The following is a 17582-nucleotide window of genomic DNA, read 5'->3' as shown; positions in this document are numbered from 1 at the left end:
TATGAGCCGTGGAACAAGTGGTTGGGAGCAGGTTGGAATAGGGACAGATAAGGATATACCATAGTTTTGGTGGTCAGTGGTGTACTGCTGTGGGAAGAATGGAGAATATAGTGGAGAGAATATTTATAATTTCAGTGCACAACAAGGTAACTGAAACCTGTTGGAGAATGCTCAGTCCTTGGGTGATATCAAGTTTGGGGGGGGGGGGGGGGGGGGGAAGGTGTACTCCTTTGTAGCTTGGTCAGCAGGTATGTGGGGGGTGGCCAGTGATTGGGAAAATGAACTAAAAGAGATCTGTTTCTGGACAAGAATGTAACTTTGGTCTGTGAAGGACTCTACGATACCTTTGCCATACCTGGAGAGGGACTGCTTCCCGCCCTAAGGGTGTCGGCATTTGTTTGCTGCGTACAGGCTTGATGATCCTGGGTTTCCTGAACTGGGACTGGTAAGCACTGTCAGTCCTCTACCACTGTAAGCTCTGGGCATGCTTCAGTGACCACTGTGCCACGCAGCGGTGGAATGTTGTGTGTCACAGGGAACAAGGGTCTTGGCTTGACCGCCTGGATTGTGAGGATGGAATAAACCTCTATAAAAAAAACCTCAGTCTCAACATTTGCTGTGTGCTGATGAGATGCATGGCTGTTGAGGTGGAACAGTCATTAGCAGGCAACCTTTGGGGAACCTGATGCACCTCAGTTGTATAAGCCTGCGCAGGCATGCGGGGCTCTGTCTGAGTGGACCCTTATTTCCCTAGCTGCTTGTGGGACCGAGATGGGAACCCTCGAAATCTTCTTCCCCTCCCAGCGGGAAGGGTGTATTGCCTGGGAGTACTCTCACCACTACATCAAAAAGAATGACAGAGAGTAGTCCTGATAATCAACTTGGCAGTAATGGGACACAAGAAGTCACGAATCATAATATCTTTGTAGTGATCAAAAGGAAGGAGGGGACATTTGAAAAAGTGTCCCCCTTCCATAGCCGTAAAGGCTCAGAAGGGTTTGCTATCGCCCTAAAGCCTATGAAACGGTTGCGAAATGGTTCTTTGCTTGTTGAGACTAAACAGGCAAAGCAGGTGGAACCACTTAAGAAGTCACAGACATTGGGTGAGTACGACATCATTGTTGAGTTGCATAACTCCCTTAAGTCCAACAAAGGTGTGTTAACCTGCCATGATATTATGGGCATAGACGTTTCTGAACTCAACCAAGAATGGGCACCACAGGGGATAATAGATGTGGAACAAAGGACATGCAAGAATGATGGAGAGATTGAGAAGACTGCCACCTTTATTGTGACATTCAATTCTCTGATGCTACCTGAACATGATAGGTTTCCTCAGACTTAGGGTTAGACCCTATGCACCTAACCCTATGCAAGGCTTCAAATGCCAGCATTTTGGCCATACAACGCTGAGTTGCAGAGGCAAAGCAACTTGTGGGAAGTGTGGAAAGGCAGCCCATTAAGCTGGGACTGACTGTCCATCTCCATCAGTTTGCATTAACTGCTCTGGGAGCCACCCAGTCTGGAGCCGAGCCTGTCCTGTTTTTGCAGAGGAACGCAAAATTCGGGAAATCAAAGTGACCAAGCAGATCCCCTATGCAGAAGCCAAAAAGGACTATCAGGCAATGAAACCCCCTGTCTTTGTCACTTCTTATGCTTCCTTGGTGCAGAAACCTGTGACTAAGGTTGACACTTTGACTCTGACAACATCCAGCGTGCCATTATCCACCAATAGCAGCTGTACTTGCACCTGCATGTGCCAAAGCAAAGTGAAAGACATATCGATCTAGGCAGCTATGGTGGAAGAGACCAGTAATGCTTTCACAGTGCCCAGCCCGAAGGCAACTCCCAAAGCATATTGCCTCTCAACGCCTGTTTTCGGTTGTTCTGTGGGGTTCCCTGACATTGTCCTCAGGATAGGGCTCCCAGAGCAGTCTTCAGTTTATTATGTGGAACTGTTTGCTACCCTGAGAGCAATGGAGCAGATGAGACGGGGCATTGTGACAAAAAATTTATCTGCTCCGATTCTCAAAGTGCCCTTCTTGGTGTTGGACAGATGTACCAAGCATATCTGATGGTGCAACAGGTGTAGGATGCTCTCCTCCTCTTGCAAAGGCCAAACAAGGAAATCCTCTTTTGCTGGGTTCGGGGGCACATGGGCATCCAGGGAAATGAACTTGCTGCTGCTGCTGCTGCTAAAAAGGCTTGCTCACTTCCCCCTCCTGCTCACTGTTCAGTACCTCTGTGAACTGTCACTTCATTTGTGATCAGGAAGGCCATATGTTGGTCAGAGTCTCGGTGGCTGGAAGTGAGGAACAATAAACTACATTCCATTAAGGCTTCAGTGCGACCCTGGATCACCACTTTCTGCTTGCGGCGGTGTGAAGAAGTAGCCCTTACTCAGATTAGTGGGACACTGTCCATTTGTACATGGCTTCCTCTTACATCGGGAGGAGCCCCCAGTATGTCAGAGATGTGGGACACAGCTGTCAGTATGACATATTTTAACTGAGTGTGTTATATATGAGGACCTGAAGGTTGAACTGGGTCTCCCACAGGATCTTCCCTCTTTTAACTGATAACGAGACCAGTGTTGTTCGTGTCTTAAGATTTTGTGTGGTGTCCGGAATTCTCCTCAAAATACTGGGTCTCTCACTATTTCTAGGTCGCCATCCAGCCACAGTTATCTGTCCTTTTTTAACATCATCTTTACAGGTATTTTATCCATGATTTTTAGTTATTCCACTGTGTCTCACTGGGATTTTATTCTGGCCTTTTCTCTGAAGCTCACCTTCTTGGGATTGCTTTACAATTCCTGTGGTGGGATGAAACGTAGTTATCCAGTTTATTGCTCTCCTTTCATAGAGTTTCACAATCACCTTCGGTGTATTGTTATTACCAGGGTGCTTATGACCTAACTGTTCAGTACCCTCCATCATAAATCATAGATCATCGTCAGGGATTACTACTCACTGTAGATGTGATCATCATGGGTGGCTAAGCTATACTGGTTTCATATGTTTTGCTTCCTGTTGTGATTTATGTTTAAGTTTGTATGATGCTTTGTTACCTAGTGCAGTAATCAGACGGGTACTAACACTTGTTTTTTCCTTCATATAGTGAATCAATATTTGGATATAGAGATCTCAAAGTAAAGCTTTATTACACAGCTTCAAAATTGACAACATACTTGGGAATGACTTACAAGGAGAAGATTGACCCAGGCAGGAGTGACGGAATTTGTGTAAGTTACATTATGTGTTATTGCAAGTTATACTTAAAATTCTTTCCATATTGCCAGGACCTCTCGCCCCCCCCCCTCCTCCTCCTCCCTCCTCCTCTCTCTCTCTCTCTCTCTCTCTCTCTCTCTCTCTAATGGCTTTAAACATGCAAAGAATCAAAGTAATAAGTATCTTGATTAGCATCTGGTGTTGTGATCAGTCACCTCAGCTTTCTTTCAGTTGTTGAATTGAGAGAAAAAAACTGTTGACATTTGAAATTCTATAATATTTTGAGTGAGGAAATGTGACATTGGTGTAAGCACCGTACACAATGTTTTGATAATGATAGAATTTGAAGCAAATTTTTACAGAATAAAAAAGTCAAATTAAAAATATTATAGATCTCATTTTGCTGATCACCTTATATGTTTTATTATGTGATAATCATTTGTCTAATTACATGTCATTAAATGTCATGGCTATCATCAAATTATTTTTGCAGAAAATGAGGTATAATACACACTTAAACTGCTGACCATTGCCATTGGTATTTGAGATGTAATGGAATTATACAGTGTCCCAAGAGGAATGGTCAGTATTCAGAGCTATGCTAGGAATGAAACAATCATTCGAAGGAAAAAGTCTAGTAAACATGGGCCCTAAAATGCATAGCTTAAGAGCTGTCGTCACTTTTTTATCTTTAATGATGTGAAACACATATTTTGTAATGAACAAGCACTCGTTGCGCTTAAGATATGCATTTTAGAGTTCATGTTTACTACATAATTTTGTCTTGTTTTGATCCATACTCCAAAATGCAGGAAGCAAAGGATTTGAAGTAGAAAAGATTTGTTTCGTAGTATTGAAGGTATACACTTTAGAGCCGACGTTTACTAGACATTTCTGCTTCTAGTGGTCATTCCTGTCATATCCCGAATATTAGCCGTTCCTCCAGGGACACCCTGTATAAAATCTAAAACTTTGGGAGGCCAAGGTTGAAAAAATCATTGTGCTGCAAATAGATACTGACATCTTATAAATAAAGGTAGCAGTTCCCTAAGGTCAATATGCAGTCCTGAAAAGGTTAGGGACAAAGATTGTTGTTAAATACATGGTGCCAAAATAACCAAACGTGTGCATCACAAGAAGACAGACAGTAGCTTGAGATAGAAAAATCTCAAAGTGAACCATGATCAGAGCCTAACAAAAAAGTAGCTTTAATTGAAAGTTCCTAATGTGAGAACTGTTTTAATGGATGGTAGGTAAATTATCATCCAGTTACGTAGGAAGCAGCTCCTGTGTGGTGTCCCACCAATGTGAATGAGAGACAGCTCACACTTTCATAAGTTATCATTCTTTCTCCACTCCCCATCCAGGCTGCATCCTCCACTTGTTAGAAGAATTGTTTTCTCTATGAAATTTGTTTTCAAATCTACCAGAATAAATAAGTCATACATGAACAAGACAATATAATTTCAAAAAAGGCAAACGATGTCAAATTTTTATGAAAATTGAGGCACAAGAATGTAAATGGCCGTTGGTTGTAGACAAAATGTGGCTTCATAAACATTGTTTTAGTAACTGCTGGCAAAGTCGTAGTGTGTGAGAAATATTTTCAAAGAAAAGCACCATTTTACATTTAATTATTGTTAGGCAGGGCATTGCCATATGGATATGCAGTGTGTGGCAGTGCTACACTACTAGGGACACCAGAGGCTAAGCTTTTACTGCCTTTCCTCCTCGTTTCTCGAGTGTAAACTTTACCATGATGCCACACTGGCCAGGTTCTATTCTTAAAGAAAGTGCAAAATTTGGAATGTGAAGCAGACTTATTGAAAACTGGATCTGTTGTAATTGTGTGAGAGGAATACAATGTAAACTACACTAATATCAGTATGTATATTAAAAAGCTACGTGTCATTCTGCATCTATAACGTACCGACAAAGTACTTCTGAATTTACCTGTGAGTCAGCACTTGGACAGACTGTGGGATGCCTTCTGTTGGTAAAGAGCCAAAAAGAAACATAATCAGTCATTTCAGAAAGAATGGACCAAAGTTTATTCTTTTCCTACTCAACTATTGCTTATTGTTTCATTCAGTTGCAAATGGTGGTGGAAACACAATATTCAACATAACAAATGTGTGAAAAACCGAAAATGTTACAGAACAATAATCTGTGTTTGAAGTAAACCCCCTTCACACACACACACACACACACACACACACACACACACACACACACACACACACACACTTACTTACACTTCATTGTTTCACTAGTGATTTATTTAAATTGTTCCTATAAAAAAATCTCCTGAAATTGCTGTTTCCTGGGAATAAGACCTTTTGTTAAGAATTTGCGGAAAGAATTTGTGTGCGCATGGTGAAACTACTTTACATTTCATATATTTTGTCACGCAACCCATCTTATTTGAATGAGATGAGAGTGAGGATGCAGCGATAATCAGTCCAATGAATTACAGTAATTTCTCTATATGCTAAATGTTACCCAGTATAAATGTCAGTAGAATTATTTTGCATTTTAATATTGTTAGCAGCCCAAGTCTGGCCACTGAAACTTGTAGTGTAGTAAGATCTTATTAATTTTTGTAAGTACATTAAATGTACTTAAAAGTAGGGACCTGATGGGTTTAGTATGTGGTTAACATTTCGTTACTAGTGAATTTAGTACATAGATCGACAGTATGTCAGGGGTGCAACCATTATTTAGAACAATGAACAAGCTGTAATGAATTCAATGGAGATAGTCTAGTCCTATAAAGAAACATCTGCAGAACTTATGTCTGAATAAATCTGTAATGAGTCACCTGAGAATGCTGTGAAAAATGAAAAGGATGAAGGTATCTCTTATCTTAGGTTTGGTAAGGGCATAGATTTGCAACATCAGTCTTAATTTGTGCCTGACCATCTGAACTGATAAACAATTAGTAGGGGACTGGAAAATATAGCACCTATTTTTGGCAAAATTCGCGTCTATTTTTTGTGAAGTTCACATATATTTTTGTCGAAATTCATATCTATTTTCTTTGTTGGCAAATGATTAGAGGCACAAATTTAAAAGGTTGTCACACTACACGAAGGCAAAGCAAGCATTAGTTCTTTGAAGTTGACTGTTAAAAAAGTGTGCTGGTTAGAAACTTTTTGAATGGAATGTTTACTTTTGCAAAAATGTCAGTATCCTTGTATTCAGAAATAGCCTTTTTCTTCGTTTGACTGTACTTAAGCTTTCAAAAAGATTGTTCTGTTGATCAGCAGCAGCGTTTTCCTGCCAGTGAACTGACTGCATCTCTGATATACTTTTCTGGACATTGTCTGTTTTTTCCTGTCCAATTTCAGATTACAAAATATGCAGACTACTAATTTTGACCTTTCATGTGCATTCATAGCTGTATGACACATGCTTGACAATGCTACAGGTATGACTGTCAAGACACTGAATGCAGAAGAAGAACTGAATGTGTGGCTACTCCATTCTAATGTTATGGGAAGAATTTTGGCACACTCCAAAAAGTTACAGGTTTTGTATTCCAATTGCTATAGTGCAGAATGCGGGCACTCTAGGGTACAGTGGCAGAGGGCTGTGAACGGAAACAAACTAGAATTCTGACTGCCAGAGGGGAGAGGAACAGTGTGGGGAGACAGACCCCGCCTCCATTTTGCTGGGCAGCAGCCTACAGCAGAACTGACATTTCGTCACAGGGATCGCCAATATCTTCTGGTGTTGTAAGGGTCATAATTGAAATCTGTGATGGACTAGGATTATTCACTTCACTTATTTCAAAGTAAGAAAACAAAACAATGAGCAATGCATAACACAAAGCATTCAGGGATGGCCACCACGCAATTGCTTGTTGAGGTCAGCAGAGTATTGTTAACAACATAGTTTAGGTGCAACTTCTAGCAGTATTCGATGCAACCACAGTTCGAAACATCCACGACCTAATTTGCAACATTTAGTGCCCACATTATATTATCTTTTGAGCTTTTGCTAACAAACAAAAGTATGCGTTTCTTTGCTATTAACTGCTAGATCCCACAGCTGAGTATTGTGGTGCATTACATGGTGTGTATCTTAAATAGACCATTCCACTGCCCACAGTTAACATGGCACCAGATCACTTAGCGTGTTATGTTGTGGCTTTCATACACTTTATTTTGCAAATATCTTCTTATGCCCATTATCTTTCCAAATTGTGCTTCACCAGGTGATGTACAGTACCAGTAACTAGTTACATATTTGATATTTATATGCAGAAAATAAAGCTATTTCAAACCAGCTCTGATAAAGTAGCTCATCTGCATACAATTTGCTGTAAAATAGAATATATTGAGTAATTTCAAATTTTTGTGTTTTGAGGCAGAGTTTGCCACAATTAGACTTGTCAGCAAGAAAGAACACTTCCAGAGATCAAAATTCAGTTGCATATTAAAGTTCGCTAGTAAGTAAATAGTTTGTAATTTGATCAGTTTCTTTACTTTTTGTTGAAGTACTATTGTTCAATAATATTTTGTTACTTTACACATTTGTGTAGTTCTGTAAGTTAAATAGTGTCAGTTGCTGCCAGTGTGCCATACTGTTTGTAACAAAAATGAAAATATTGGAATATTGGTTTTTCTTTTTTCGCCAACAATTGTAAAGGCATATGGAGCTGCTACTGGACAAGTGACAGTGCATAGAGTGACAATTGTGGCAGCATTCAGTCACTACCTTTTGGAACACAATTAGGGAACATTCCAAGTATGTGGGAAATCTGGGGTGGAGTAACAGTGATATGAATTCGATTAGATTCTCACCATATAGAGGAGGCAAAGAGTGGCAGACAGGCACATTTAAAAGAAGACTAAATTAATAAACAGAGTCTTTCAGATTTATAAAAACACATTCATACATGCACAATTAACACACATTTGACCACTGTTGTCTCTGGCCACTGTGGCGTGACTGTGGCGAGTTGTGATCTTGGCTGAGATGGATAGTGGGGGTACAATAGTTATGGGTATGGGGAGACAGAGCAGGGTAGGGGCAGGGAAAAATTATGCAGTGCTGCCTGTGGGGAGTGTACGGGGGCATGGGGGGGGAGGGGTGTCAGTAGAGAAAAGAACTTTGCAAGTGTGCTGGGAGGACAGAAGGTACTTGTGTGCCTGGAGAGAGAGTAGGGAAGGTCATACCGGTTGGTGGGAACAGGGACTAGTCTAGATTGAGTCCAGGGTGGTTATGTGAATGAAGGATATGTTGCAGGGACAGTTCCCACCTGTGTAATTCAGAAAAGCTGATGTTGGTGGGAAAAATACAGAATGTACAGGCTGTAAAGCAATCATTGTCATTTGACACGCTCTGCGACTGGGTGGTCTGGCTGTGTAGGCCACGGTTTGGCATAGAATGCTCCATAGTGTTTGCAGTTCAGTTGGTAGACCAAATAGCTGCTTTCACAGGTAGCCTTGCCTTTAACAGGATAGTCGATATCTGTATCTAGGGTAGATGTTAGTGGGAGGATGTATGAGGCAGATGTTGGATCTAGGTCTTTCACATGGGTTTGAGCAGTGGGGCAAAGGGTTAGGAGCAGGGGTAGAATAGGGACGGACAAGGATATTGTACAGGATGGATGTGTGGTGGAATAACACTTTGGGAGGGGTGGGGAGGATATTTATCATTTCACAGCACAATGAGACATAATTTAAAACATCATTGGAGAATGTGATTCATTTTCTTCAGTCCTGGATGCCACTAAGTTATGAGTGGGGGACCACGCCATTAGGAATTTCCTCCCTCCACTCTACAGGACCTATAGCTTAAACAGATCTACAACACAGTTACGAACCTTCCTACAAAAGCTTCAGTCATTTCCAAAGACCTCGCCTTGTGCCTCATTCCCAAATTCAGTCGAGCTGGAATTGTTACGGAACTCTGCTTCTCCCTTTCCCTACAGTGTAAACACTTTTTCACCACCTTCCTTGCCAATCAGAATGAATCTAAAACCAATTATGAACCCTGTCCCCCTCAATTTACACCTCTTATCTAACAGTAATCTTCTACTCCCCCCCCCCCCCCCCCCCCCCACACACATACACATACACAAAATGATTCCTTGACATTTTTTCCAGTATTTCTGTATCTAGACTGCCTTACCATCAGTCCCTATCTCCGTCAACATGGAAATCCTCTCACATTTACAGAAAGAACTGCAATCCATTTCCTGAAACCTAGTCCCACATGACACTTTTATCTGCTGACAAAGGATCCACCACTGGTGCTATGAAGCTTAGAGATTACCTGGGTGATGGGCTCTGCCATCTCTGACATGTCCACTTACAAGCCCTGCCACTGTGACCACATTCCCCAAATCCAGCCCCTCATGAAATCCAGAATCTCTGCTCGGCTACGTATCGCCCTCCTCAACGTTGCTGCTCACTGCATTCATACCATCCGTATGCTTTCTAAGCTGCATAAACCCAACACACAGGACACCCCATTGTAAGAAGTACTGTGTGCAACACTAACCATTTCCTCTTCTGGCTCACAGTTCCTGTTTGTTTACTACCCTGTACCATGCTCGGTAGAGTCAGTGCCACCTCCCTCTACAGCAACATTCCCAATACCCATGGCCTTGCTGTCATTGAACAGTACCTTTCCAGGTGACCGATTGATTTCAAACCTACAACCTTCTTCCTGACCACCACCCATGACCAACTATATCACACAAAATTATGTCTCCCTTGAAGGAATCACTTGCGAACAACTCCTCAGTACAGGCACAGGCACAGGCACCCACTGGCACCATCCTACACCAACATATTCTTGGGCCATGTAGAGGAGACCTTCCTAGCCATGTAGAATCCCAAACCTCTCGCACAGATCATTCATATCTGGATCAAGGGTGAGGATGTCCTATCCACATTTCCCCAAAAGCCCAATGCCTTCTCCTCTATTTGCTTCACCTGGTGGTCCTCATCACCCTCAATTTCAACATCTACCTCAAAGATGACTCGGTCAGCACTCTTGTTCACATTGAACTCACCATTTTGACTGCTGCTACACATTCCACATCATGTAGTCCCTTCCAAACTGCCTAGCTGCCCTTGTTGTATCTGCAGTGACAAAAAGTCCCTGTCCAAATATGCCAAGGGTTTCACTGAGTCCTTCATGGATCAAAATTAACTTCTCCACATACATCGAGACAGATTTCCCTTGCCTTGTCTCCACAGTCACCTACCATTTCTCACATACCCACTGATCAGCAATACACAATAAAGTGGCACCAAACCCCCTCCTTCCTCCTTCGTGATTCAGTATCACCAAGGACAGAAGTAAGTGAATCATGTTCTCCACCAGGCATTAGGCTAGCTCTCATTGTGCACTGAAATGAAAAATATCCTCCTCCACCCTACCCACAGTAGTATATCGCTGCCCACCCAACTAAACAGTATCACTGTCTACCCCTTTTCAACCCCTGCTCCTAATCCTGTGATCCATGGCTCATGTACTTGTAAAATACCTAGATGGAACATGTCTCATACATCCTGCAACTACTACCTACTCCAGGCCTGTCTCAGCCACCTCTTACCCTGACAAAGGCAGGCCCACCTGTGAAAACAGCCATGCAATCTATCAACTTAACCACAAACACTGTAGGACATTCTAAGTGGGTATGACCACCAACAAGCTGTCTGTACACATGAATGGCCGCTGCTGAACAGTGGCCAAGAGGCAGCTGGACCACCTACAGGGTGGTGCATGAAATGTGTTACCATTTTGTTTTTGTATATAAACTTTATTGTCAATACAATCTGAAAGGAACATATACTACAATGAAGAGCCGTCCATGGAGATTTGTTCTAACTCAGCACATGCTCAATATGTCCACCATTTCGTTTCCTAACTTCCTTCTAACGAACACTGAAGTTAGTGATTACATTACGGCACGTCTTCTGTAATTTCACTGCAAGCTTGAAGACTAAGTCTTTGAGCGCCATTAAATCACGTGGATTGAGGTCTGGACTATTGGGGGGCCAATTTTGTCCGTCATTGAAGCGACCTGGAAACCAGAGTGAAATGATCCGCATGTTGAAATGCTAGTGTAAAAACTCCAACACAGTGTTTTGCAGTATGTGGCCTTGTTCCATCTTGCATGAACCACTGCATGTTGAAGGGCAAGGCAGTAGCAAGAAGCTGTGGAATGAAGCTATTGCGAAGCATGCTCAAATAATGCTCGCTGTTCAGTTTCTTCAAAGAAAAAGGATCCAATAAGTCCGTGACTGGAAATTGCTGCCTGCGCTGTAATCCTCGGAGCATAATGTTGTCGTTCATGAAGCACTTGTGGGTTTTCAGTGGCCCAAAAGCGTACATTTTGTTTGTCACGCCCCCCTTCTGCCGAAAAGAAAACTTCCGTGCCGCCCCCCCCCCCTCCCAAAAAAAATATAGAGATTTTTATTAATTATCAAGAAACTATTGAAAAATTTGTAATTGTGACGTCATGTAACATGGTGGGCTGTTAATGTATCAGGTCACAGTTATTACGTCATCAGTCTAGTCTAGTGATTATAAGCCACTCCTAAAGCAAAGTCCTTTGTAAACAAGGAAAAATAGTTGCGACCTTTGCAGATTAGTGGATGCGGGCCATTATTTTAAGTTGAGTGTAGCTTATTACTTTCACTCATTATCAAAAATAGTCAGTCAAGGTGTTAACGAACATTACTGATTTGTACGCCTATAGCGCTCCGCATTGTCATTGCGCATAGGTTGGCATTTATGTCAACGACGACAGTTACCGAACAGCGATAAAGGCCCAGTTCCCAGAACCAGACAAAAAATAAAAAAAATAAGTTTTACGAAATAATTTTGCAGACTACACAGAACTTTAAAAAATATGAATAAAACAACTTCCTTACCTTGATTACATTCCCTTGCTGCACACCATTTCTTCTCCAGTATACGATTTTAGGACTACTCTTCGCTTGCCATATCTAGGATAAACTTTCGTTGTGTCTTCATCCAGAAGAAATACTACTATTAGTTGAAATAACATAGCACACGTAACATCAGAATCCATAAGGATCACACGCAGTATTTATATTTAAATCAGATTCACTATGATTATTTTATATTGTTTCTTCAAAATAGTTTTTTGTAATTTTACAGTATTACCTACATGTAAGGATAGTTAGGAGGAAAATAACAAGTTCTCTTATAATGTGACATATGTATTATAAAAATATTATTTCCACACACATATGGCAAGAAACAAACAAATAAATCTATATGAAGGATGAGCTTGCATATTTTTTACAAGATTTTGAATTCTTGGCTGAATAGTAGAAACTATGCAACGTAAATCATTGGCAATACTGAGTTTGCTATTAAGCTTATTTTTTATCGCCACTAGCGCTGAAAATGCTCTTTCGCACAAATAAGTAAATACAGTTTCAGTGCTTGTTCTGCTGTGCTGGGATACACAGTGAGATATTTCACTCAAAATAAAGGCTTATCCATCTCCTCAAAGTCATACTTCGCTGCAGAATCATTTTTAATGTCTAAGACTTCCTCTTGGAGTCTGTCTGGCAACACATTCACGTCAATGTGAAATGGATCCGTTGCTAACCTATAATAAATTTTATCATCACAACTGTTACGGAAGTATCGTTCGAATTCATCAATGAGGTGCTGCAAATGGTTCGATATTTTACTCTTAGTATCAGTATCCTTAAAATCGTTTTGAAATCGGGCTGCTTCCAGGATTCCAAACAATCTGGGAAAGCAGGAATAATTGCAGGCTAAAATTTTACATTTCCATAGTTGCAACTTATCAGTAAATGCTTTGATGGCATCCTGATGGAAAAATTATGTTTGACTCTCCACCTTGTAATTTCAAATTCAATGTGTTTAAAGATTTGAAAATATCTGACAGATAAGTCAATGCAACATGAACACCGTGCTTTCTAAATTCCATATACAATTCAGTTTGTTTGTTATTTTTCAAAAACTGCATCACTTGTCTCGAAGTTCAAATAAGCTTCCTAGCATATTTCCTTTTGAGAGCCAGTGTACTTCTGTATGAAATAAGTGTTTTATACTCTGCTCTTAAGTCTTCATAAAGAGCCGTAAATAACCTGGAATTTAATGCACTCTTTTTAATATGATTCACGATTTTGATGCACTGTTTCAAGACATCATTGAGTTCCTTTGGAAGTGTCTTAGCTGCCAATGCTTGACGGTGTATTACACAGTGGATAGCAGTAACACCAGGGTTTTTTTTCTCTGACCATCTTCACGAATCCTGAGTGACATCCAAGCATTGATAGGGCGCCGTCTGTGCATACGCCTATCAGTTTCTGCCGTGATAACTCATTTTTACAAAAGGATTCAGAGACTGCTGCCATTATATGAATTGCTTTTGAAGTTGACTTTAACTCTGTAGAAAACAGCAACTCTTCTTTAATTGCTTCATTTTCTATATAGGGAACGAAAGCTAGCAGTTGGCAACAATTTGCAACATCGGTACTCTCGTCTAATTGTATTGCGAAAAACTGTGATTGTTTGATGGCCGTAACTAATTGATTTTGTATGTCTTCGGCCATATCATCAATCCGACGTTTCACAGTATTGTCGGAAAGCGGTATTTGTGAAAGTTTTTGTTTACTTTCTGACCCAAGAACAATATCAGCAGCTTTCAACTAACAGGATTTGACTAGTGTGTCTCCGATAACGACTTTTCTTGGTCCTTGAAATAAGTAGCAATAACTCATACGAGGCTTCCAGTACCTTTTCTGATGTCTGAGCGAAGGATCCAGCAGTGTCCAACTTTATTCGCTTCAAATTATCACATTTTGCAGCAAAAAATACCTTCAGCTTCTCTTTCAATGCACCATGCTTTGCCCACAAATCGTGTTCGACGAGGTGGTCTCATGTAATCATTGCTCAATACCTCATAGCAAATAACACATTGCGGCTGGTCAACACCATTTTTTTGTGTAGAAGCAAAACCGTATTTGATATGATCATCATTATATTTAAATTTTTTCACGACACTCATGATGAAGTAAAAAGAAAACAAGAAGTTAACAGTATAATGTCGCACTAACACTGATTTTACTGAGGCACAACTGTGAAAGATTCAACGCGATTTCAGCAAAATCCAATACTTCAGATGTGTCAACAACTGCAAGCAACAAACTGAAATAAAGGAAAGCTACTGTCGTCTGTTGGCACCTCAGATGACTGCCTGTGAGGAATGGGGCGAAGAACGGGGAAGCCCAGCCACAGCGCGGGTAGTCAGTGCACTGTCTGTCTGCGACCTGTTGGCCGAGCAGGGCTCTTGCTGGTTAGAAACGGGCTTTTCCCGGATTAGGGCGGAAACAGCCCACAGGCACCCTAAGAATTTGCTACCTGTTCTGTGGTGCTGTTCTGTGCAGTGCAGCCTGGGGTTTTATGTGAAAATCGTTTTCGTGCCCCCTATCTTTCGTTACTTATAAATGAAACATTATAAGTTTTGAGATAACATCAATGAATTGGTTGTCAAATTTCACAGTAATCAAGTAAGGTCATGGATACACCTCATACATCACTGGAAACTGTGCACAGTGCCAAGCAGTTATCTCTGTACTCGTGGCAAAAGAAGCCATCGTCGCAGCAAAGAACGTACACTAATTTCAAACGAAATTATGCCATATTTCAAAAAGGCAGAGAGAGATAGAGAGAGATAGAGAGAGAGAGAGAGAGAGAGAGAGAGAGAGAGAGAGAGAGAGAGAAGCCTCACTGATGGACTTCATTGTCTACCTAGCTGGGTTATGTTTCATTGTTAGCAGTCACAACAATGTTTCCAGAATAGCGTGAAGTACCCTGCTCAGAACGAACACTTGTACTAGTTTTGCATTCATGTCGTGCACATTTTTCTGGTGACAAAGGGTATAACCCTGGCGTCCAAATTACGAACCCGCCAGTTCATTTAAAGCGTATACAGTCTATTAAAGTCACTGTAATCGCATCACATGGGGATGCGTGGGTTGACAGGGTAATAAAACGGCATTTTTGCAGTTACGCAGTATAAGTGATTATTACACTGATGAACATAGCCTACTATGGCTAAAAGTTATAACATGATTACGTTCAGTTCATGTGTACAAATGTACGGAATTGTTAATACCTGACTTTTCTGTTTTCCAATTGTCAGAAGTAAGTTGTTTACAAATCTGACATATTAGAATTAATGCATATCGCCTTCATAATTTTGAGAGTTTCTGTGTGTGACATTCTAAATGTGATCTTCAAAAGCTATATGTTCTAGGATAGGTTATTGAGATAGGATTGTGGGAAGTGGGATGCCAAATGATTGTATTTAGCACCACAATCTATCATTAATACCCGCACATTCATTTTTATTGAAATATCGATATTAAAAAGAAATATTAGGTTTAGACCACTAACTCCACCCGCGCCCCCCTTGCAACATCATCACGCCCCCCCCCAGGGGGGCGCGCCCCCCAGTTTGGAAACTCGTGGTCTAAACGAAAATGTGCCTCGTCTGAAATCCAAACGTTGTTGAGAGTTTCTTCCCTATCCTCTGCCCACTGAGCAAACAGTAGTCTCTGCTGCTTGTGTTTTTCAGTTAGCTTCTGTGCACAGGTCATCTTGAATGGGTACATATGGAGGTCACTTTTAAGAATGTGTTGAATGGAGCGTCTGGATATTTCCAGTTGCACTGCTGCCTTTCTACACGATTTCCCGGGACTTCTCTGTACAGCAACTCGTACTGCTTCAATGTTCTCCGGCGAACAAATAGGCTTAGGCTGAGGTCGCTTTGCTTCCAATACTGTTCCTTCCTGTGCAAATTTATCGTATAACCTGTGGATGGTCTCCTTGCAAGGGACCCATCGTGTGTTAAACTGTTGTCGAAAACGCCTCTGAGTCACGACAAGGCTTCTCGCATTCGGGAGGACGATGGTTCAATCCCACGTCCGGCCATCCTGATTTAGGTTTTCCGTGATTTCCCTAAATCGCTCCGGGCAAATGCCAGGATGATTCCTTTCAAAGGGCACGGCAGACTTCCTTCCCCGTCCTTCCCTAATCCGATGAGACCGATGACCTCGCTGTCTGGTCTCCTTCCCCAAAACAACCAACCAACCAACCATCACAACAAGGCTTTTCGTTTCATGAAAAAGTAACACAATTGCCGATCGTTGCTGTGTCGTCAGTCTTCCATTGCCAGCCATTGCTGCTTACTAGTTTCCTAGCGGCAGTATCGTGAATTACACATCATTTCGTAACTCATTTGTTTTTCCAAGCTCTGCTGGTACTGCTGTAGAGATCCCAGCTGGATATCTCATGTGCGTCGTAAATTGTGAAAGAAACAATTGGTAACACATTTCGTGCGCCACCCTGTAGTTGCCAAGCATGCCGCACAATGCGGTGCACTTGATTACTACTGCTTCATAGCCTTTGCCATCTGTTTGCTTTCCACCACCACCAGCTTTCCTGAATTGTGCAGTTGGGAACTCTCCCTGCAATATATACTTTTTTTCACATAACTACCCTAGACTCAAACTTTACTAGTGTCTGCGCTCCAATGCCTCTATGACCTTCCCTACTCCCATTCCAGCCTCACGTACAACTTGCCTCTTCCCAGTGCACCTGCATAGTCCTTTTCTCTTCTCCGCTTCTACCCCATACCTGACACACTCCACTCCTGTAGCACAGCTATCGCATACTACACCTAACAATCTACTATCCTGTTCTTGCCACATCCCTGCACACTCGTACACGCATAACTGCAGAACCTTCCTCTACCCTTATCCTGTTGTATCTCCCCATCCCCACTCCTCGCCAGTGCCGTACCTCACTACCCATCTCAGACAAGTTCGCCATTCACTTCAGTCAAGGTGCTCATAACACAGGTATGAAGTGACCATCTGCATGAGTTTACATGGTGTGTGTATGAATGTGTGCTTTTTAAAATCTGGAGGAGGACTTTAGGAGCTTAGTCTACTTTTAAATAGTGTATTTTTAAATGTGCCTGTTTGTTACTCAACGATTATCCTAATTCATATTGTTGTTGTTGTTGTTGTTGTTGTTGTTTATACTGTGTTACATGACAAGCTTTGCTGTTTATGAAACTGCCGTGCTATTAAGTACATATTTGTATCAAAAATATGAAATGAATAGTTCTTTTTATCATCCAGACTGTTTTCTTTCCAGGCTGATGATGTACTGGAGAAAATGTCAAAAACCATCCCTCCTGGATATTATACAAATATAGATGATTTTTGTAGAGAGATTACAAAAGATTATGAATTTGTACCTTTGGGAACACTGAAGAAATCCTTCACAATTAGTAAGCTTATTGAATGT

The 17582-nt window shown here is 41.4% G+C and overlaps 1 protein-coding gene across 1 annotated transcript in view; it reads left to right on the top strand.

Annotated features, from left to right (window-relative positions):
• Positions 1–17582, top strand: part of LOC124789652 (histone acetyltransferase type B catalytic subunit) — a 76775-nt gene that overhangs the window by 40581 nt on the left and 18612 nt on the right. Inside the window, exons 4-5 of the mRNA XM_047257088.1 lie at positions 3121–3244; positions 17430–17565. Coding sequence (XP_047113044.1) covers positions 3121–3244; positions 17430–17565 — 260 coding nt within the window. The remainder of the gene's footprint in view (positions 1–3120; positions 3245–17429; positions 17566–17582) is intronic.

The sequence above is a fragment of the Schistocerca piceifrons genome, chromosome 1 (assembly GCF_021461385.2).
Source record: "Schistocerca piceifrons isolate TAMUIC-IGC-003096 chromosome 1, iqSchPice1.1, whole genome shotgun sequence".
Taxonomy (NCBI): Eukaryota; Metazoa; Arthropoda; class Insecta; order Orthoptera; family Acrididae; genus Schistocerca; species Schistocerca piceifrons.
The sequence above is the reverse complement of the archived record's forward strand: the minus strand, read 5'-3'. Positions and strand labels throughout refer to the sequence as shown.